Source organism: Ranitomeya variabilis, chromosome 4 (assembly GCF_051348905.1).
Source record: "Ranitomeya variabilis isolate aRanVar5 chromosome 4, aRanVar5.hap1, whole genome shotgun sequence".
Classification (NCBI taxonomy): Eukaryota; Metazoa; Chordata; class Amphibia; order Anura; family Dendrobatidae; genus Ranitomeya; species Ranitomeya variabilis.
The window spans coordinates 471552967-471575382 of NC_135235.1; the positions used below are offsets into that span (position 1 = coordinate 471552967).

Below are 22416 nucleotides of genomic sequence, written 5' to 3' on the forward strand. Positions count from 1 at the left end.
TGGCATTATATTTACAACCTGATAGAGGTGCATTATCATGAATTGCCATTATTAATGGGAGCGCAGCCTAGATATGGGGATTGAATTTACATATAAAAGATTCTCTAAATACTGGATAATCATAAACTATGAATAATGATATAACGGTATACTGATGATTTAAAAATATTAAATATTCATAGATTAAAAACCTGGGTGTGTATAATTTGAATCTAACATATATATCCATAATACCGTCCTAGAATTCCGCATTAGGGTTGTAGTGGATAGACTATACATAGCACGGTGGATTGGAAATGTATTGTTTTATTATAAGAAATAATAAAGGTTTTATTTTATCATATTATCCACCGTAGTCACTGAATGTATTTAAATTAGTGCACTCCTTGAGGTTTCTAGGTCCTTGTTCAGTGATCAATCTTGGCACAAGCCCCCACTTTGCCATTCGCATGATGCATAGAATCAGCTTCCCTCTCACAGTTGGAATTTTCCAAACAGGAGAATTTCACCAGATTTAAAGCTTATTCTGGTAATGAGAATGTAGAACCTGTGTCCCTGTAATATTGAGGGAAATTTCGCCAATGACATGCATTTGCGAAAATTAATTTAATTTCATCCACTGTCATTTCTTATACTTGTCTCACAACCAATGTGTCTTCTGTAATAATGTAAGCAATTTGAAATAGAAAAAAAAACCTGGTAACAAAGACCCTTTAATACTCACCTTTTTTAATACTCCTGCTTTATATAGGTTAGACATTTTGCTGCTTCGGAAAACCTCATATTCTAGGTCCATGGCAAAAGAAGAGATGTCAACTCTGGGTTAAATATAGACATGAAAGTGAGAGAGAGCATATAGGTGTCAACGGAATAGTAGCACATTTTACATAGTAATACATTGTAGCCATGTTGTATTTTTTTTTCAAGGGACAAGTAGAAAAGTTCTAGGTTTAATGACATTGTTAAAGGGGTATTCCCATCTCCAAGATCCTATCCCAATATTAGCAAATACCTCCAATTACAAATGTAATACAGTTTTCTTTATCGCTTCATTGGGGGACACAGGACAACCATGGGTGTATGCTGCTGCTGCTAGGAGGCTGACACTATGCAAAAAAGGAAAAAGGCGTAGCTCCTCCCGGCAGTATACACCCACCGACAGGCACCAAGCACCTTAGTTTGTGCTTAGTGTCTGTAGGAGGCGGACCTGGATCTTCAGATCCGCTGCTAATCTTGATTCCTTTACAGGTTTTTTTGTTTTTATTAACGCTTTGGCTTTCTTTTCTCTATCGCCTCTCATTGGGGGACACAGGAACCATGGGTGTATGCTGCTGCCACTAGGAGGCTGACACTATGCAAATAAAAAAGCTAGCTCCTCCTCTGCAGTGTACACCCCACCGACAGGAAGTAGGATATTCAGTTTAGCTTAGTGTCAGTAGGAGGTGGACACGGGTCTTTCATTAGACCCTTATCTACCTCAATGTGCGTCGTTTCTTTTCAGATTTTCCGGAGGGATACAGGGTGAACAGTCACACCTGTAGTCCCACAATGCGGACTATGAGTACGGCGTGTACTGCCACCCCGTATCCTCATAGATCCCTCTCCAGGACCAAGAGCCTAGCACACAAGCGTGCTCAGAAGTCCGGTCCTGGCTCCGTCCCCCACAACTCGCCCACCAGAGCCTGTCGGTTGGAGGAGACGAGGACGTCCATCACAGCTCCGTGGACGTCTCATTCCCCTCAGGTTAGTAGCAGACGACGTGGGATGTTTAGGTGAGTATTTCCCTATATCCCCCAGATCCTTCCCTGCCCACCCTCACAGTGTGGGGGAGTAGAAGTTCCTACAGGCGCGCTGCACGACCCTCTATGGCGGCGCTGAAATAATTTTAATAGGGATCCCAGGGGCCCCTAGTCGAGCTTATCTCGCGCGGTAAAGGCTGCCGCGCTTCCCTCTTCCGATCCCCTTCATCCCTGCGGCCTCTCTGTTCGGCGGCCGCAATGTCACCTCTTACAGGGGCACCACTTCCCCCTGCGGCTGCAATGCAGTGCCTGTGCGGCGGCCTTGGCAGGCTGCCGCGCTACTTACTTCCTACAGGCTTCGGCGCTGCAAGGCGGCGTTTTCTCCTATATCTGGCGGCGCCGACCTCTAATTTAGGCCCCGGCGACCCTGGCAATTGCGTTCCCTCTGGCGGCCCTGGCAGGCGGCCGCGCTGCTCTGCGGCGCACTGCTCCGGAGCCGCGGTCTCTTTTCCGGCGGCGCCGGCCTCTAATTTAGGTCCCGGCTTCTGCCGGGGCCTACTTCCGGTACCGCGCTCCTCCACTTCCGGTTTTTTTCGGGCGGGCTTTCTCCCGCCCGACAATCTCTTTACTCCCCGCCCACCGGCGCCATCTTGGTGCTCCCGGGCCCATGACTTCTACGCCGCTGCTTGCCGCTACATCGCAGCAGGGCGCACGTTCCAGCGCCCTTTCAACGGTTACCATCGGCCAGCACACGCTTTCTCCGGCGGGGTCCCCTGCATCCTCCTTAGGTTGCCGTCTCATCGCTGGTGCCTTGGACCTGTGCCATGATGCCAGTCGCAGCTACAGCCGGGAGCAGTCTACAGGACTCTAGTATTACTGTGAGTAACTCTGCTATGCAGTCTATTACTCCCCTCTCCTGTTCCCCTAACCTTCGGGCATCATTTAGTGGGTCTGCTCCCAGGCCTAATCCTATAAGGAGAGCGTTCCCGTCCTCCTGCTTCCTCTTGTCAGCTGCAGCAACTTCCTGTCCAGGAGTCCCTACCAAGGGTGAGACCGAGACCCATGATTATCCCTGGGTGGGCTTTGCTTCTGTCTCAGTCTGGGGCAGACCTCACCAGGATGTCACGCCCTTGGTGTCCGTGACTGACCGCAATGGCTAGTGGGTCACAGGATTTTCCGACCAGCCTTGTTCAACTCAGGCCACAAGAAGGGATACAGGGTGAACAGTCACACCTGTAATCCCACATTATGGACTATGAGTACGGCATGTACCGCCACCCCGTATCCTCATTGATCCGACAGCAGGACCATGATCCTAGCACACAAGCGTGCTTAGAGGTTCGGTCCCAGCTCCATTCCCCACCCACTCTCCCTCCAGAGCCTGTCGGTTGGAGGAGACCAGGACGTCCACCATCAGCCCCATGGATGTCTGACAACTTTCTTTCTCGCTTCATCTTGCTCTCTGGTCTGGACCAGTGAGATCCCTCTTCCTGACCCTCCTCCTCTCTCGAGAGAGAAACGGACTTCCTTGGTCATGTTTGCAGAGGAAGTTTCAGATGCGATCAACCAGACCCTAAGCATCATGGATACCTCTACGGAACCCGCAGAATAGGCGGTTTTCGTTTAGACGGTCAAACCACCTTCCAAGGTCTTTGCCCCACACACTGAATTTGTAGTGGTACTTACCAGGGGAAATGCGAGCGATACCAGATGCTTTCAGACAGGGAAGCGTCTCGGCATCCTATATTCCTTCTCTCCTGAGCTCATCGCTAACTGGACTGATTCCTCGGCAATTCAGCTCCCAGACTGCCAACTTGGCATAGGTTCAAAGGATACAATTATAGATCCGCTGGATAAATTAGCCTTTGAAACGGCTGCTTCTACTTTGTGCCTCGGTCATTGCCTCTACCTGGGTCTCAGGGACCATAGATAGATGGACCAAACAGCCTTGTAAGAGCACCCTGGCTGGAGCCCCTCCGGGGGAGCTAGCTGACCTGACGGACCAAATTTCCTATGCAGGGTAATATTTGGTATCTGCCTCCCTAGATGCGCGGCTTGTGCACGCGTCCAGCAATATGGTGGCCATCTGATGCAGCAGGCGGACTTGTCTTCAAGAAGTCGCTTACCGGCCTCCCCTTCCAGGGGGCCTGTCTCTTTGACTACATGCTGGAACAAATGATTAATTCGCTGTTTTGTGGCGTCGGAAGATTCCTCTAGCTAACACAGACTGCGATCTCGTCTGGCTAGAGAAAAGGCTTCCTTTACGCCTATCCCTTCCCGGCGTTCCCACAACTCCCATGGTTGGTCCACCAGGCCTAGACCTGGCAGATCTTCCTCAGCATAACTCGTGCCAACGGCCCAGCGTTTCTTCCAGTTTGTGCGGGCATCTCCTGTCTTTTTCAGGGATGTTTGGCTGGCTTCGGTGGAGGACGCTTAGATCAGGGAGGTGGTATCCTCCGGATACAAGATACGGTTCGCTTCGCGGCCCGGAATTGCTCCCGACCTCTAAAAATCCTCCTCTGATCTCAGGTTTCTTTGCGTCCATTGCCTTCTTTCTTTGTTCGGAGGTTATTGTTTCCTTTCCACAGCAGGTACGCTTCACAGGTTTCTATTCAAACCTGCTTGTAGTGCCGAAGAAGAGCGGCGCTGTTCGGCCCATTTTGTCTCTGAAGTTAGTGAACAGAAGGCTCCGCCTGCGGCATTTCAGGATGAAGTTCCTCTGTTCAGTCCTGGCTTCCATGGATCCACAGGAATTCCTGTGCTCCATGGATATCCTAGATGCCTTGCTCCATGTCCTGATTTTCCTTGCAGATCAGGGGCCTAGTGCTCATTCCATACCTTGAAGTTATCCTCATCAAGTCTCAGGCCCAGAAGAGTCTGACCATCGTCCTCGACTCCCGGTCCCGTTTCTGGTGGCTGGCCAACAGAACAAAGTCTTGTCTTGTTCCGAGTCAGCCTCTCGTTCTCTTAGGCATGTTGTTCGACACCGCCGGGGGTTTTTTCTTCTTGAGAAGCGGGCAATTCTCCATACGGAGTTCGCTCTCTGCAGGGTCCTCGGCTGCCTTCCTTCCGTTCAGCTACGACGTTCCTGTGATGCATGGTGACAGCTCCGTAAGCGTTCTCTTTTGCGCTGTTCCACTTGAGACCAATTCAGCAGCCCATTCCTCAGTGGGACACGTCTGTACTGTCTCTGGATCCTCCAATCCGACCGATTCTAATAGCCTCTCAACTGGTGGCTGTCATCTCCTCTCATTCCCCAGGTCCGGTCCTCCCAAGGCAGGTGGTGACGACGGTCACCAGCCTTCCCGGCTGGGGTGCGTTTTCTCACCATCTGTCATTGAAGGGGGCGTTGGTCGGAGCAAGAGTCCTCTCCGCCGATCGATACCCTTGAGATGGGGGCCTTTCTTCTATCCCTGAGTCTCTAGGAAAGGCTTCTCAGAGGTCTGCCAGTCAGAATCCAGACGTCCAATGCCTCAGTTGTGGCTTATGTCAATCGCCAGGGAGGGAATCAGTCTCTTGGCAATGGCGGAGGTATCCAATATCCTCTATCCTCCTCTGGGCAGAGGCGACGGTTTCTGCACTATCTGCAGTGCATATCCCTGGCGTGGATTACTAGGCCGCAGTGTTTTCTCTGCCGCGACGGCTTTGCGGCAGGACAGGGGTTCCTGCTTCAGGAGGTCTTCCTTCAATTTTGCCTTTGATGAGGAACTCCAGACACGGATCTCCTGGCGGCCCGTCTGCTTAGGAAAGTTCCTCCGTTTGTTTCCAAGTCCACGATCCTCTTGTTGTGGATACCGATACTTTGACCGTTCCTGGGTCGCAATTTGTTCTTCCCTTTCTTCCCAGGCTGTTTAAGATCAATGCGGAGGGGGTGCCGGTCATTCTGACCGCACCACATTGGCCCAGAAGGTTCTGGTTCGCTGAGATCCTCCATCTTCTCGCGGACTACCACTGGAGGCCCCCAGTCTGGTCGGATCTTCAGTACCAGGGACCCATCTGCCGCAGAGTTCTTGGTGGCTCAAGTCAACAGCTTTGCTGTTGAAACCTTCCATTTTGGCTGTTTTCTCTAGGCAGAACTTGATGCTGGTCTTGCCCTTAGTTCTCTGAAGGGTCAGATAGCAACCTTTTCCATCCTTTTTCTGAAGTCCCTTTCAGAGGTCCTTAGCTACTGGCTATCACGGTACAAAGTTTTACATACGTCCCGTTCTCATATCAGAACTTTTCTTCAAGGAGTGGCGCATGCGGCTCTCCCGTACCAGACTCCCGCGGATCCCTGGGACCTCAATCTTGTTCTGGATGCTCAGTGGGGTTCCCCCCTTGAACCTCCCCATGAGGCCTCACTGTCCTGTCCCGCAAGGTGGCGTTTCTGGTGACCATCACCTCCATTAGGCGCGCCTCGGAGTTGGTGGCTCTCTCCTGTCTCCCCATTTCTTGGTTCTTCACCAGGATAAGGTAGTTTTACGGCCTTCACCGCCTTTTCTTCCCAGGATGGTGTCCTCCTTTTACTTCAATAAGATCGTCCTTCCCACCTTTGTCCTGCTCTGGGCGTTCGCTGAACAGGCTAGACCTGGTCATGGCGGTGAGGATCTATTTGTCTAGGACCGCCTTCTTTAGGAAGACTGACTGTCTTTTTGTGATTCCAGACGATACGCCAAGAGGCCTGCCGGCCTCCAAGGTTACGATTGTTCTCTGGATCAGACTTTCCATTCTGGAGGCTCACCGGGTCAAGAACAGAGTGATTCCTCCTGGTATTAAGACTCACTTCTGCCCCGGGCAATGGGCGCCTCCTGGGCAGTACACCATAGGGCATCCGCCCTACAACTTTGCTAGGCGGCAACCTGGTGTTCCGTTCACTCTTTTCCCAAGGGTTATAAACTCCATACCTGCGTTTCGACAGTTACCAGCCTAGGCGGAAGGATCTTGCAGGCGGCAGTGGTGATTCCTCCGACCTGAATGGAGTTTTTTTTCTGCTGTTCCCACCCCAGGGACTGCTTTGGGACGTCCCATGGTTCCTGTGTCCCCCAATGAGAGGCGATAGAGAAAACAGGATTTTTGGTTGCTTACCGTAAAATCTGTTTCTCGGAGCCTTCATTGGGGGACACAGCACCCTCCCAAGTTGAACAGCTCTGTTTATTGTGTTATACTGTTAACGTTTGTGTTCTTTGAATGCTCTTTGAGTGTTTGAAACTTTTAGACTGTAAAGCGCTGCTTAAGTTTGTTGGCGCTGTATAAATGAAGATTATTATTATTATTATAATATTATTCTTTCTCGTTTACACGTTGCTTCTCCTACTGCTTTCTCACTAACTGAATATCCTACTTCCTGTCGGTGGGGTGTACACTGCAGAGGAGGAGCTAGCTTTTTTATTTGCATAGTGTCAGCCTCCTAATGGCAGCAGCATACACCCATGGTTCCTGTGTCCCCCAATGAAGGCTCCGAGAAACAGATTTTACGGTAAGCAACCAAAAATCCTGTTTTTCAGATCACAGCATTCAGGGGATTCAGGGTGCAATCTTCCACCCTGCCTCCCCAGGAGGGCGGCTGAGTCCGCATCGCAGCTCTCAGACCGCCGGCAGGACATTATCCCCTGTCACCCTCCCAGGTGCTCCAGGGTCTTTATGGTGGCGGTCCTTGCCAAACAGTCCCCCTCACACCTCTCCTCGGAGAGGGCTGAGAGGAAGACGGTGGTCGCCAGCGGTGACCCTCCCCCTTGTCTTTGGGGTCGAGGCCGTCTTCTGGACGAAGGATTCAGTTTCCAGCGACCCCTCTCTCATTGGGCCCCTGGACGATCCTCTCTCCCTCTACCTGTGGAACCGGAACATGCAGTTACCAGTGCTTCAGCAGCCGCTCCCCCGAAGCAGTATCTCACCTTCCCCCTGTCTAGATGTACAGCGCTCAGAGTCCCGGCTGTTTTACTTTCACTTTCACCGCTGCGGCCAGCCACACGCCCCCTCCTCGGGCGCGTTTTTTCAGCGCTCTTTCCTCCTCCACTGAGGAGGGCTCTTACATCTCAGGCACGCCGTTCCCTCTCTGATTTGACTAAGGTATCTCAGTCTCTGGTCCAGGCGCTTGAACGTCTTCCACAGCTTCCTTCAGCCACCAGTGCTTCGACCGTCTCCCATGGCGAGTCGGCCGCACCTGACCCTGAACCACAGGGAGACAAATCAGCCAGCCGCTCTAGAAAGAGGACTGTCTGGCTCTTCGTCTGGTTCTCCGGGTCCCTCCGCAGCGCTCAAACTGCTCTCCTCCTCCCAATTCCCCTCTTCGGAGGAGGACATTGGGTCTGACGTGGATTCCCAGTCCGGTTCTGACTCCGATTCAGACCAGGCTTCTAGCATGCAGGCTGTCGTAGATAGTCTTATTTCGGCTATCTCGCAAACCCTCAAACTAAAACAAGACGAGTTTTCCCCCCAGGATTCGTCTGTCTCTTTTAAGCGGGTGAAGCGTCCCTCTCGCTCCTTTCCTACCCATGAGGAGTTTGAGTCTACCCTCTCTAAACACTGGGAACATCCTGAAAAACGTTTTTCAGGTAGAAAACATCTGGATGTGCTCTATCCCTTTAGCGCCGATCTTCTCTCCAAGTGGGCAGAATCTCCCAAGGTCGATCCGCAGATCTCCTGTCTTTCCTCCAAGACGGTTCTCCCCTTACCGGACGGCGCGTCGCTTAAGGACGCATCGGACAGACAAATTGAGGCACTGGCCAAATCAGCTTTCGAGGCAACGGGTGCTTCCCTCTGCCCCAGCTTTGCTTCCACCTGGGTGGCTAAAGCCATCTCTGCCTGAGCCAAGATTCTCTGTCGGGGCATTTTGGCTTCAGCCTCCCCTACCGAGCTGGCTGACCTCGCAGACCAGATTAACCACGCAGGGAAATACCTTCTCACTGCCTCCCTAGATGCAGCAGCCTGTTCGGCCAGGGCAAGCAGCAACATTGTCGCTATTCGCCGCATTCTTTGGCTAAAGGCATGGAATGCAGATGCTACTTCCAAAAAGTCTCTCACCAACTTGGCGTTTCAAGGTTCCAGGCTTTTTGGTGCTCGTCTGGATCAAATTATCTCAGACGCGACTGGGGGCAAGAGTACCTCTCTCCCCCAGTCCAAGCCAAAACGCTTCGTTAACCCAAAGGGTCCTCGATCATTTCGCCCCTTTCGTCCGTTTGCAGCCTCAGATTCCTCATCGCAACAAGAGCGACCCGCTACCACGGGTGAGCGTAGAAAACCCTCATACAAGCCAGCTCCCATGTGGAGATCCAGGGCTCCATCTCCCAGGTCTTCCGGGTCTCGTGCCAACAGATACCGTTCCAAGTGACGGGTCGCCCCCACCTGGGAGTCTTTCCAGGGTGGGAGGCAGGCTTCTTCTTTTCAAAGACACCTGGCTGTCAGTGATCAGCGAAGCCTGGGTCAGAGAGATTATTACCTCCAGGTACAAGATCTAATTTTCTACCCTCCCGGAAAATCGCTTCTTTCTCTCTCGTCCTCCAAAGCAACCGTCCCATTTACCCGGCTTGCTTCAAGCCGTAACGTCTCTGGTCGCCACCGGAGTCGTAGTTCCTGTTCCTTTCGAAGAACGTTTTTCCGGGTTCTACTCGAACCTTTTTGTAGTTCCAAAGAATGACGGGTCTCTTCGCCCTATCCTGGATTTGAAGCTTCTGAACCGCCATGTCCGACCTCGCCACTTCAGAATGGAATCCCTGCGGTCAGTGATCGCCGCCATGGAACCTGGGGAGTTCCTCTGCTCGGTCGACATTCAAGATGCATATCTTCATGTTCCCATCTGCATACGGCATCAGAGATTCCTTCGGTTTGCAATCGAGGGCAATCACTACCAATTCACGGCTCTCCCTTTCGGTTTAGCGTCTGCCCCCAGGGTCTTCACCAAAATCATGGCGGCGGTCATGGCCCTCCTTCGTTCCAGGGGGATCCTCGTTATCCCCTACCTGGACGATCTGTTGATCAAGGGGTCCTCTCATCTAGACTATGCCCACAGTCTCCAGATCTCCCTGGACACCCTGAACCGTCTCGGCTGGATTATCAACCGGACCAAGTCCTCTCTGATTCCGTCCCAACAACTGTCCTTCCTGGGCATGGTGTTCGACATGAACTTAGCTCGGGTCTTCCTCCCAGAGGACAAGTTCTCAGTACTCCTGAAGGCGGTCCGCCTTCTCAAACGCCCAGCTCCCCAGTCACTTCGGTTCTGCATGGGAGTCCTGGGAAAGATGGTGGCCTCCATGGAGGCTGTTCCTTTCGCCCAGTTCCCCACCCGCCCCCTCCAGCTATTCCTCCTATCCACCTGGAACAGGTCCTTGGACTCCCTGGACCGTCCCGTCCACCTTCCTCTCCAGGTCCGTCAGTCCCTAACCTGGTGGACGTTGTCCTCCTGTCTCCTGAGAGGAAGATCATTTCTTCCCCTTCAGTGGCAGGTCATCACCACCGATGCCAGCCTTCTCGGATGGGGAGCAGTCTTCCGACAGCACACGGCTCAGGGCCGTTGGACCACCCAGGAAGCTCTCCTTCCCATCAACCTTCTGGAGATCAGGGCAATCTTCCTTGCGCTAAACCACTGGCGGTCTCTTCTGACAAATCTTCCCGTCCGCATCCAGTCGGACAACGCCACGGCCGTGGCGTACTTAAACCACCAGGGTGGGACTCGCAGCGGCAAAGTAATGGCAGAAGCGGCAAATATTCTTCGGTGGGCGGAACGCCATGTTCCAGCCATATCAGCCGTTCATATCCCCGGGGTCGAAAACTGGGCAGCCGACTTTCTCAGTCGCCAGGGCCTAGCAGCGGGCGAGTGGTCTTTCCACCCCGCAGTCTTCGATCAAATTTGCCTCTGCTGGGGTACGCCAGACGTCGACCTTATGGCATCCCGGATGAACCACAAGGTCCCTCAGTTTGTTGCCAGATCCCGGGACCCTCTTGCCGTCGGCCATGACGCTCTGGTAATTCCATGGTCCCAGTTTCAGTTTCCCTACCTGTTCCCACCCCTCCCCTTGATTCCAAGGGTGGTAAAGAAGATCAAGTTGTAAGGGATTCCAGTCATACTGATAGCGCCGGACTGGCCAAGGTGGCCGTGGTACGCCGAGCTCGTAAACATGCTCGCGGACACTTGGAGAATCCCGGATCGTCCAGACCTCCTTTCTCTCTACCACCAGAGTTCTCAGTCGCTGAGTTTAATGGCATGGCTGTTGAGGCCGCAGTCTTGAAGAACTCTGGTCTCTCTCCCCAGGTCATACAGACCATGATCACAGCCAGAAAACCGGCGTCTTCCTGTATCTACCATAGGTACTGGAAAGCATTCTTCCGGTGGTGTGAAACTAATGAAGTTTTTCCAATGTCCTTTTCTCTTCCGGAGCTTCTTGGTTTCCTCCAGTCTGGTCTCGATTCGGGCTTATCCTTCAGCACACTCAAGGGACAAGTGCCGCTCTGTCGATCCTCTTCCAGAGTGACCTTTCCTCCATTCACCAGGTTCGGACTTTTCTACAGGGAGTTGCGCATATCGCTCCTCCTTTCCGTCCTCCCTTTGAACCTTGGGATGTTAACCTGGTCCTTGGTGCTCTTCAGGCTGCTCCCTTTGAGCCTCTTCATGACGTGCCTTTCATTCTATCTTGGAAGGTCGCCTTCCTCATTGCCATTACATGTATCAGGAGGGTCTCCGAGTTGGCAGCCCTGTCATGCCGTTCCCCCTTCCTGATTCTTCATCAGGATAAGGTCGTTCTTAGACCGGTTCCCGAATTCCTTCCCAAGGTGGTCTCGGCTTTCCACATCAACAAGTACATTGTCCTTCCATCATTTTGCCCTTCTCCGGCTCATCCTTTGGAGAAGTCCCTTCACAAGCTTGACGTGGTCAGGGCCATTCGGGTCTATCTTTCTAGAACCGCTCCTTTCCGTCAATCAGATTCTCTCCTTGTCGTTTCCGAGGGTCGTCGGAAGGGCCTTCAAGCGTCTAAATCCACTATCTCGCGCTGGATTAGCTCGGCAATTTCAGAATCGTACCGTGTTCATGAGGCACGTCCTCCTCCGGGGGTGCGAGCTCACTCCACCAGAGCTGTCGGAGCTTCTTGGGCTGTTCGCCACCAGGCCTCCGCCTTGCAAGTTTGCAAGGCCGCAACCTGGTCGTCTTTGCACACGTTTACGAGGTTCTATCGGGTTCATACCCAAGCCTCGTCCGATGCAGGTCTTGGTAGGAAGGTACTGCAGGCGGCGGTTGCACACCGGCCGACCTGAGACCTTTTCTCGTTTCCTTTATACCCACCCTTTTCCAGGACTGCTTTTGGACGTCTCATGGTTGTCCTGTGTCCCCCAATGAAGCGATAAAGAAAGACGGATTTTTGGTACTTACCGTAAAATCTCTTTCTTGGAGCCTTCATTGGGGGACACAGCACCCTCCCTACTTGTTTGTTCTGGTACCGTGTTTGGGGCCTGGAGGCCCTAGTTAAGTTGGTACTTTTACTATTATGAGTTTTGTCTCTTCTCCTACTGCTTTTTGCACTAACTGAGGTGCTTGGTGCCTGTCGGTGGGTGTATACTGCCAGGGAGGAGCTACGCCTTTTCCTTTTTTTGCATAGTGTCAGCCTCCTAGCAGCAGCAGCATACACCCATGGTTGTCCTGTGTCCCCCAATGAAGGCTCCAAGAAAGAGATTTTACGGTAAGTACCAAAAATCAGTCTTTTCTGATTTGCTATGTCTCTTTCCTCATGTGCAGGTGTTGCAGAACCTTAGGTATCCATGGTTACATACACTGATGGTCGTAACCATGGATACCTAAGGTCCTGCAATGCCTGCACATGAGGAAAGCGACATAGCAAATCAGAAAAACTGTATTACATTTCTAATTGGAGGGATTTGATTATAATATTATTATTATTATTACACCTACTACATATTGGGATAGGGTCTTGGAGATGGGAATACCCCTGTAAGCTTACCATACAATGTACTGAAAAATTTCAAGTGGGGTGAAATGAAATTGCAATTACGCCATTGTGTTTTGGGGTTTTGATTTTACAGCCCGCAGCAAACTGTAAAAATGACCTGGAAAAACAATCCTCATGATCTCTCTCTTTCTCTCTCTATATATTTTAGTGGTTAAAAAAGAGCAGTACTTTGTATTGCCATTTTCTGAGTCTCATAACTTTTCTTTTTCTGTCGGTAGAGCAGTATGATGGCGTGTTTTTTTCTTTTGTTCTTGGCAAGCTGACATTTTTATAGGTACCATTTTGATCGCTGCTTATTGCATTTTTTTGAAGGAGTCACAACAACTTACTTAAATGTCAGAATTGCTGTGGGGTTTTTTTGTATGTCATTTATCATACAGAATAAATGATTTTATATTTTGATAGATTGAACTTTTGCAAATGTGGCAATACCAAAAATGTATTTACGATATTTTATTTCTTTATTTTTATATTGATAAAACCGGGAGGGATTCAAAACTTTTACGCTTTGGGGTTTTACTATGATTATTGTTGAATTTGTTTGTTTAATCTGTTTTATATATAATTTTTGGTCACCCTAAGGGACTTGTTCCTGCAATCATTTAATCGCATGTGCTGCAATATGTCAGGTGAACTATCAACACAGGCTTGGCTTCAAAGGGGTACAAAGATGACAGTGATGGAGGCCTTTCATGGGTCCAGGCTGCCATAGCATCCCATGTTTTTTAATGTTTTACTACTTATCGATAAACACTTTAAAAAATAAACAATAATTTTATTTTATTGGTTGCTATATTCTTGGACATATACATTTTTATCTTTCTGTAGATACAACTGTTTTAGGGTTTGTCTTTTAAAGGGACAAACTGAAGTTTCATTGTTATCACTACCTACAACTTGTTGATCACCATTTATTCCATCTTTTTGTACAAAGGATGAATAAAAAAGAATAAATCTGGAATCGCTTTTATTGATTCTTTTTACGGCGCTCCCCATGCAGTATAATTAACATGTCTTTAGTTAGATATGATTAAACTGATGTCATAAGCATAGGTATTTTATATTTTACTGCAGAAAATTCCTTTTTTAAAATTTTTTTATTTTTTTTTCAGTGGGGTCATCATATTCTAAGAGCAATAACACTCATTTTTTCCTCCAAGAGGTTGTCCACTACTTTAACATTGATTACCTATTCTATGTATTGGCCATCAGTGTTAGAGTTGTGGACAACCTCTTTAACAGAGCTAAGGATTTTTCTTTTTTTTTTCTAACAACGTTATTTTTATTGCTACCATTCTGGAGACGACGCAACTTTTTGATCACTTTTTATTAAATTTTTTTTTGTGAGGTGGGATGAACATAAAAAGAAATTATGCCACTGTGTTACAATTTTTATGGCATTCATCCTCATATAAAAATAACGAAACAGTTTTATAGTATATGCCGTTACGGATGTGGTAATACCCAAAATGTTTTTTTTTTTTTTTTCAAAAATAAACTTTTTTTAACCCCTTCATGACCCAGCCTATTTTGGCCTTAATGACCTTGCCATTTTTTGCAATTCTGACCAGTGTCCCTTTATGAGGTAATAACTCTGGAACGCTTCAACGGATCCTAGCGATTCTGAGATTGTTTTTTCGTGACATATTGGGCTTCATGTTAGTGGTAAATTTAGGTCGATAATTTCTGAGTTTATTTGTGAAAAATTTCGCAATTTTCACATTTTGAATTTTTATTCTGTTAAACCAGAGAGTTATGTGACACAAAATAGTTAATAAATAACATTTCCCACATGTCTACTTTACATCAGCACAATTTTGGAAACAAATTTTTTATTTGCTAGGAAGTTATAAGGGTTAAAATTTGACCAGTGATTTCTCATTTTTACAACAAAATTTACAAAACCATTTTTTTTAGGGACCACCTCACATTTGAAGTCAGTTTGAGGGTTCTATATGGCTGAAAATACCCAAAAGTGACACCATTCTAAAAACTGCACCCCTCAAGGTGCTCAAAACCACATTCAAGAAGTTTATTAACCCTTCAGGTGTTTCACAGCAGCAGAAGCAACATGGAAGTAAAAAATGAACATTTAACTTTTTAGTCACAAAAATGATCTTTTAGCAACAATTTTTTTATTTTCCCAAGGGTAAAAGGAGAAACTGGACCATGGACGTTGTTGTCCAATTTGTCCTGAGTACGCTGATACCTCATATGTGGGGGTAAACCACTGTTTGGGCGCACGGCAGGGCTCGGAAGGGAAGGACCCCATTTTGGAAACTAGACCCCCCAAGGAACTTATCTAGAAGCATAGTGAGCACTTTAAACCCCCAGGTGCTTCACAAATTGTTCCGTAAAAATGAAAAAGTACTTTTTTTTCACAAAACAATTATTTTAGCCTCAATTCTTTCATTTTCACATGGGCAACAGGATAAAATGGATCCTAAAATTTGTTGGGCAATTTCTCCTGAGTACGCCGATACCTCATATGTGGGGGTAAACCACTGTTTGGGTGCACGGCAAGGCTCGGAAGGGGAGGCGTGCCATTTGACTTTTTGAATGGAAAATTAGCTCCAATCGTTAGCGGACACCATGTCGCGTTTGGAGAGCCCCTGTGTGCCTAAACATTGGAGCTCCCCTACAAGTGACCCCATTTTGGAAACTAGACCCCCCAAGGAACTTATCTAGATGCATAGTGAGCACTTATAACCCCCAGGTGCTTCACAGAAGTTTATAACGCAGAGCCGTGAAAATAAAAAATAATTTTTCTTTCCTCAAAAATGATTTTTAGCCCAGAATTTTTTTTTCCCAAGGGTAACAGGAGAAATTGGACCCCAAATGTTGTTGTCCAGTTTGTCCTGAGTACGATGATACCCCATATGTGGGGGTAAACCACTGTTTTGGCACACGTCGGGGTTCGGAAGGGAAGTAGTGACGTTTTGAAATGCAGACTTTGATGGAATGCTCTGCGGACACCATGTCGCGTTTGGAGAGCCCCTGTGTGCCTAAACATTGGAGCTCCCGCACAAGTGACCCCATTTTGGAAACTAGACCTCCCAAGGAACTTATCTAGATGTGTGGTGAGCACTTTGAACCCCCAAGTGCTTCACAGAAGTTTATAACGCAGAGCCGTGAAAATAATAAATGTGTTTCCTTTCCTCAAAAATATTTTTTAGCCCAGAATTTTTTATTTTTGCAAGAGTAACAGGAGAAATTGGACCCCAAAAGTTGTTGTCCAGTTTCTCCTGAGTACGCTGATACCCCATATGTGGGGGTAAACCACTGTTTGGGCATATGCCGGGGCTCAGAATGGAAGTAGTGACGTTTTGGAATGCAGACTTTGATGGAATGGTCTGCGGGCATCATGTTACGTGTGCAGAGCCCCTGATATGCCTAAACAGTAGAAACCCCCCACAATTGACCCCATTTTGGAAACTAGACCCCGCAAGGAACTTATCTAGATGTGTGCTGAGCACGTTCAACCCCCAAGTGCTTCACAGAAGTTTACAACGCAGAGCCGTGAAAATAAAAAATCATTTTTCTTTCCTCAAAAAAGATGTTTTAGCAAGCAATTTTTTATTTTCACAAGGGTAACAGGAGAAATTGGACCCCAATATTTGTTGCCCAGTTTGTTGTGAGTACGCTGATACCCCATATGTGGGGGTAGACCACTGTTTGGGCATATGCCGGGGCTCGGAAGGGAAGTAGTGGCATTTGAAATGCAGACTGATGGAATGGTCTGTGGGCGTCACGTTGCATTTGCAGAGCCCCTGATATGCCTAAACAGTAGAAACACCCCACAAGTGACCCCATTTTGGAAACTAGACCCCCGAAGGAACTTATCTAGATGTGTGGTGAGCACTTTCAACCCCCAAGTGCTTCACAGAAGTTTATAACGCAGAGCCGTGAAAATAATAAATGTGTTTCCTTTCCTCAAAAATATTTTTTAGCCCAGAATTTTTTATTTTTGCAAGAGTAACAGGAGAAATTGGACCCCAAAAGTTGTTGTCCAGTTTCTCCTGAGTACGCTGATACCCCATATGTGGGGGTAAACCACTGTTTGGGCATATGCCGGGGCTCAGAATGGAAGTAGTGACGTTTTGGAATGCAGACTTTGATGGAATGGTCTGCGGGCATCATGTTACGTGTGCAGAGCCCCTGATATGCCTAAACAGTAGAAACCCCCCACAATTGACCCCATTTTGGAAACTAGACCCCGCAAGGAACTTATCTAGATGTGTGCTGAGCACGTTCAACCCCCAAGTGCTTCACAGAAGTTTACAACGCAGAGCCGTGAAAATAAAAAATCATTTTTCTTTCCTCAAAAAAGATGTTTTAGCAAGCAATTTTTTATTTTCACAAGGGTAACAGGAGAAATTGGACCCCAATATTTGTTGCCCAGTTTGTTGTGAGTACGCTGATACCCCATATGTGGGGGTAGACCACTGTTTGGGCATATGCCGGGGCTCGGAAGGGAAGTAGTGGCATTTGAAATGCAGACTGATGGAATGGTCTGTGGGCGTCACGTTGCATTTGCAGAGCCCCTGATATGCCTAAACAGTAGAAACACCCCACAAGTGACCCCATTTTGGAAACTAGACCCCCCAAGGAACTTATCTAGATGTGTGGTGAGCACTTTCAACCCCCAAGTGCTTCACAGAAGTTTATAACGCAGAGCCGTGAAAATAAAAAATAATTGTTCTTTCCTCAAAAATTATGTTTTAGCAAGTAATTTTTTATTTTTACAAGGGTAACAGGAGAAATTGGACCCCAACAGTTGTTGCCCAGTTTGTCCTGAGTACGCTGGTACCCCAAATGTGGGGGTAAACCACTGTTTGGGCACACGTTGGGGCTTGGAAGGGAGGGAGCACCATTTGACTTTTTGAACGCAAGATTGGCTGGAATCAATGGTGGCGCCATGTTGCGTTTGGAGACCCCTGATGTGCCTAAACAGTGGAAACCCCTCAATTCTAACTTCAACACTAACCCCAACACACCCCTAATCCTAATCCCAACTGTAGCCATAACCCTAATCACAACCCTATCCCCAACACACCCCTAACCACAACCCTAACCGCAACACACCCGTAACCCTAATCCCAACCCTAACCCTAATCCCAACCCTAACCACAACTGTAACCCCAACACACCCCTAACCCTATCCGTAACCCTAACCACAAGCCTAATCTTAACCCTATTTCCAACCCTAGCCCTATTTCCAACCCTAACCCTAAGGCTATGTGCCCACGTTGCGGATTCGTGTGAGATTTTTCCGCACGATTTTTGAAAAATTTGCAGGTAAAAGGCACTGCGTTTTACCTGCAGATTTACAGCAGATTTCCAGTGTTTTTTTGTGCGGATTTCACCTGCGGATTCCTATTGAGGAACAGGTGTAAAACGCTGCGGAATCCGCACAAAGAATTGACATGCTGCGGAAAATACAACGCAGCGTTTCTGCACGGAATTTTCCGCACCATGGGCACAGTGGATTTGATTTTCCATAGGTGTACATGGTACTGTAAACCTGATGGAAAACTGCTACGAATTCGCAGCGGCCAATCCGCTGCGGATCCGCGGCCAATCCGCAGCCAAATCCGCACTGTGTGCACATGCCATAACCCTAACCCTACCCCTAACCCTACCCGTAACCCGTAACCCTAACCCTACCCCTTGTTCTAACCCTAGTTCTAACCCTAACCCTAGTGGAAAACGGAAAAAAAAAAAAAAAAATGTCTTTATTTTATTATTGTCCCTACCTATGGGGGTGATAAAGGGGGGGGTTTATTTATTATTTTTTTTTATTTTGATCGCTGTGATAGAACCTACCACAGCGATCAAAATGTACTTGTAAGGAATCTGCCGGCTGGCAGATTCGGCGGGCGCACTGAGCATGCGCCCGCCATTTTGGAAGATGGCGGCGCCCAGCGAGGAGACGTACGGACACCGGGAGGATCGGTAAGTATGAAGGGGTGGTGGGGGGCTGGATTGGAGCACAGGGGGGGTAATCGGAGCACAGGGGGGGTGAATCCGAACAAGGAGGGAGCGGACAGGAGGACGGGGGAGCCGGCAGGCGGACGGAGGGGACCGGACCCCATAACGGAGGACTGGGGGGGCGATCGGTGGGTGTGGGGGGGGTCATTTCAGTATTTCCAGCCATGGCCGATGATATTGCAGCATCGGCCATGGCTGGATTGTAATATTTCACCAGTTTTTTAGGTGAAATATTACAAATCGCTCTGATTGGCAGTTTCACTTTCAGCAGCCAATCAGAGCGATCGTAGCCACGGGGGGGTGAAGCCACCCCCCCTGGGCTGAAGCAGCACTCCCCCTGTCTCTGCAGATCGGGTGAGATTGGAGTTAACCCTTTCACCCGATCTGCAGGGACGCGATCATTCCATGACGCATACGCTGCGTCATAGGTCGGATTGGCACAGACTTTCATGACGCAGCGTATGCGTCAAAGGTCGGGAAGGGGTTAATTGTTTCAATTGAGATGTGTTTTTTCTTTTTTTACGTTTTTTGTGCACAAGACTTTATGTGATCATTTGATAGAAATGATAATACGCTGTACAACTTATGTGGTACAGTGCATTATCTAACCTGTCAGTGTTTGGCTGACATTTAGCCTATCAGGCCCCACCTGTGGCAGGTGATAGGATGAGCTATATGACATGTCTGCTCACCAGGGCAAAGTTATCTACACTTTTTCTAGCCTAAACAAAACACCTTCCTACCTACATTCACACAAGTGGAATTGCAGTCCTTCCACGGACTGTAAATGTGACTGCTGCACTATCGGGTGAATCTAGATTTAATATTTTTTTTAATTCAATGTCTCCCGTTTATGTACTGGGTTGGATTCTGGACTGAAAACGTCTCCTTTCCTCTCTAACAGCTAACAATATAGCCCCTTCTATGTTCCCCTGTGGTAGTCTTTATCGCTGTACTGCCATGCTGTCATAGAGACACTGCTCCTTCCTTAGGAAGTAGGGAAGAAAGATATTTGCAGTGAACAGGAGCACGTTGCAGAAGATTGTGACAGGAGAGGCCATGCCGCCCAAAAGGCCTGAGCTCATTAGGTGGCTGAGCACAGCACTATACACTATGAACACCAGCAATTAAATCACATACCGGTAACACCGGGATCATCTTGGGTTTATTATGCCATTTTTAGGATTATAGGATTTTCTGTGTGTGCAGTGAATGGCTATTACAGTATATATACCAATGATGCGACTTGGTCCACTTATTGTATGTTTTATACCACTTAGAAGCTGCATTGCGATACGTCAAAATCACAGTGCATTTCTCCAATTGCAGGCCTCTATCCACGCTTGATTACTTTGATTATACTGGAACATTTATGTGCACGGAGCGTTGACTTAAAATTTCATATGTAGACATACTTTATTGTTCAGTATAATTTATTTTGCATTATTCTGGTATATATTGCTGCTTTAAGTCTCTATCACAAATCATTGGCTTCTCTGTATAGTTTATGCAGGAGTGGTTATTAGTCACACGCTTCCATCATGTCTATGAGATATATTTTTGTATAATTGAATCGTGATTACTATACCTCTTGCACCGTAATACTCTTGGTGAGGTCTAAATCTGTTTTAGCATTTCCCTTTTATTATGTTTATTATACTTTGTTGTACACATACTTAATAAAGTTTATTAGATTTTAAATATGGCTATTTTACGCCGAATTTCTTATGTAGGTGACATATAAATCACATACCGGTAACTTCATTGGATTGTTTTTTACCATCATGTAAATGGCACATATTGTTGATTCATGATCTACCCAATAAATATGATATTTAACTAATACTAAAGCGACCCCGTAATGACTGCCAATAAGAGATTACTGATCTGAGGAATAAGAGAATAACATTGGTCAATGATTAGTTTTAGCACCGATCATGGCCGTTTAACCCCTTAAATGCTGCTATCAATAGAAATAATGGCATTTAGATGGTTAACACAAGGAAGGGGTTCCATTTTTAACCACATTTCCATGCTTTTGGGATTTGCCAGCTATGGTGAACTGTTCAGAACTTTTCAGTGAAAAGAGATAATTTTTCATTCTACTTTTCATGAAATTTGAGGGGGGATTTCAATTCATTAGCTTTGTTATTAAATGTGTTGTACTTCTCTCTGTCCTGCTATTCCCTATATGCATTTTGTTTTTTTACTTTAGAGGAATCTAAAATGGTACGTCACAGGAAAATGGGTTTGCACTCACTTCTCTGTAGCATCTATCACCTCTCCTGAAACAGGAGGTCATTAGGGGGCAGCACTGGTGTAACTTACAGTGTTTCTGTTACAGTGCTCTTTGCCAGTCGTTACACTGGCTGCCTATTCATTATAGAATCCAATTCAAAGTACTTGTTCTCACCCACAAAGCTCTCCACAGTGCGGCACCCCCTTACATCTCCTCCCTCATTTCTGTCTATCGGCCTATCCGACCACTACGCTCTGCAAACAACTTTCGACTAACCTCTGCACTAATCCGTACCTCCCACTCCCGACTCCAAGACTTCTCCCGTGCTGCGCCAATCCTCTGGAATGCTCTACCCCAAGAAATTAGGACCATCCACAATTTGTTTTAGTTTTAGGCGCTCCCTCAAAACACATTTGTTCAGAGCGGCCTATCACGTTAACTAATCAAAGTCATTTTATGTTTGTGTGTGTGTGTGTAGCCCATTCACTACCTCAATCTACCCCCCACTCCCTGAAGATGGCTGGACCATCATTGTAAATACATCATTGTAAATACACTCCTGTACTTTGTATCTCCCCACCTCATTGTAGATTGTAAGCGCTCACGAGCAGGGTCCTCTTATTTTGCTTTAATTATTGTATTGTTAACGTTGTTACTCATTACTGTTGTGTTTGAAACTGTTAAACTGTAAAGCGCTGCGGAATATTTTGGCGCTATATAAATAAAGATGATTATTATTATTTCTATCACCGCCCCCTGATGACGATTCGTTTCAGTGAAATAGACTGCGGTGTTAGAAGCAGCAACTGTGACAGAGGCGAACCAGTATCTCATTGGAGACGGCAGTGACAGAAGCTGTGGTAAGTGACCACAGCATTACCCCCTAATGGTGGCCTGTTTAAGGAGGGGTGATAGACGCTGCAACAAGGCGAGACCAGCCCCAACCTTCTGTGACATCCCATTTGCGACTCCTCTCAATTTACCGGTCAGAGTAAGGAAAGTTATATATATAAAGAAAAACCATATATATGAAATAGCAGGATAGGGAGAAGTGTAGTGAATTTAATAATAAAGATAATTACAAAACTGGTTAGGGCTTAAAGATATACATTTATTAAAGGGATTTATGTGTGGCATAAATATCTGGTTTAACGGTGTAAACATTAAAAATTAGAAAATTTCTAATTTGTCTACATTTTCATCAAAGTTCCAATATTTTTATGAATAAACATAAAACATAATATCAACTTAGATTTGTGCAATGTGTGACAAAACGGACTCAAAATCACTTGGATATGTAGAAGAATTCCACAGTTATTACCTATTAAAGTGACACATCAAATTTGAAAAATTGGGAATGGTCACTAAAGGGCTAAGGGCAGATGACACAATGGAAAATCTTCTTACCTATCTGCAGTATGGGTATCCTGTACGTTTTTACTGATGGCTTCCCTAAGCATCTTCAGACAGTGTTCTCGAGCCTATAGGAGACATGTGTACAGATCCATCACTCTTA

The 22416-nt window shown here is 47.3% G+C and overlaps 1 protein-coding gene across 3 annotated transcripts in view; it reads right to left on the bottom strand.

Moving 5' to 3' along the window:
- The window catches only part of RECQL5 (RecQ like helicase 5), a 110560-nt gene that overhangs the window by 15868 nt on the left and 72276 nt on the right, over positions 1–22416 (bottom strand). For all 3 annotated transcript variants that reach the window (XM_077251758.1, XM_077251756.1, XM_077251757.1), the window contains exons 13-14: positions 22308–22381; positions 725–818 (exon numbers count right to left, since the gene is read on the bottom strand). In XM_077251758.1, coding sequence (XP_077107873.1) covers positions 725–818; positions 22308–22381 — 168 coding nt within the window. The remainder of the gene's footprint in view (positions 1–724; positions 819–22307; positions 22382–22416) is intronic.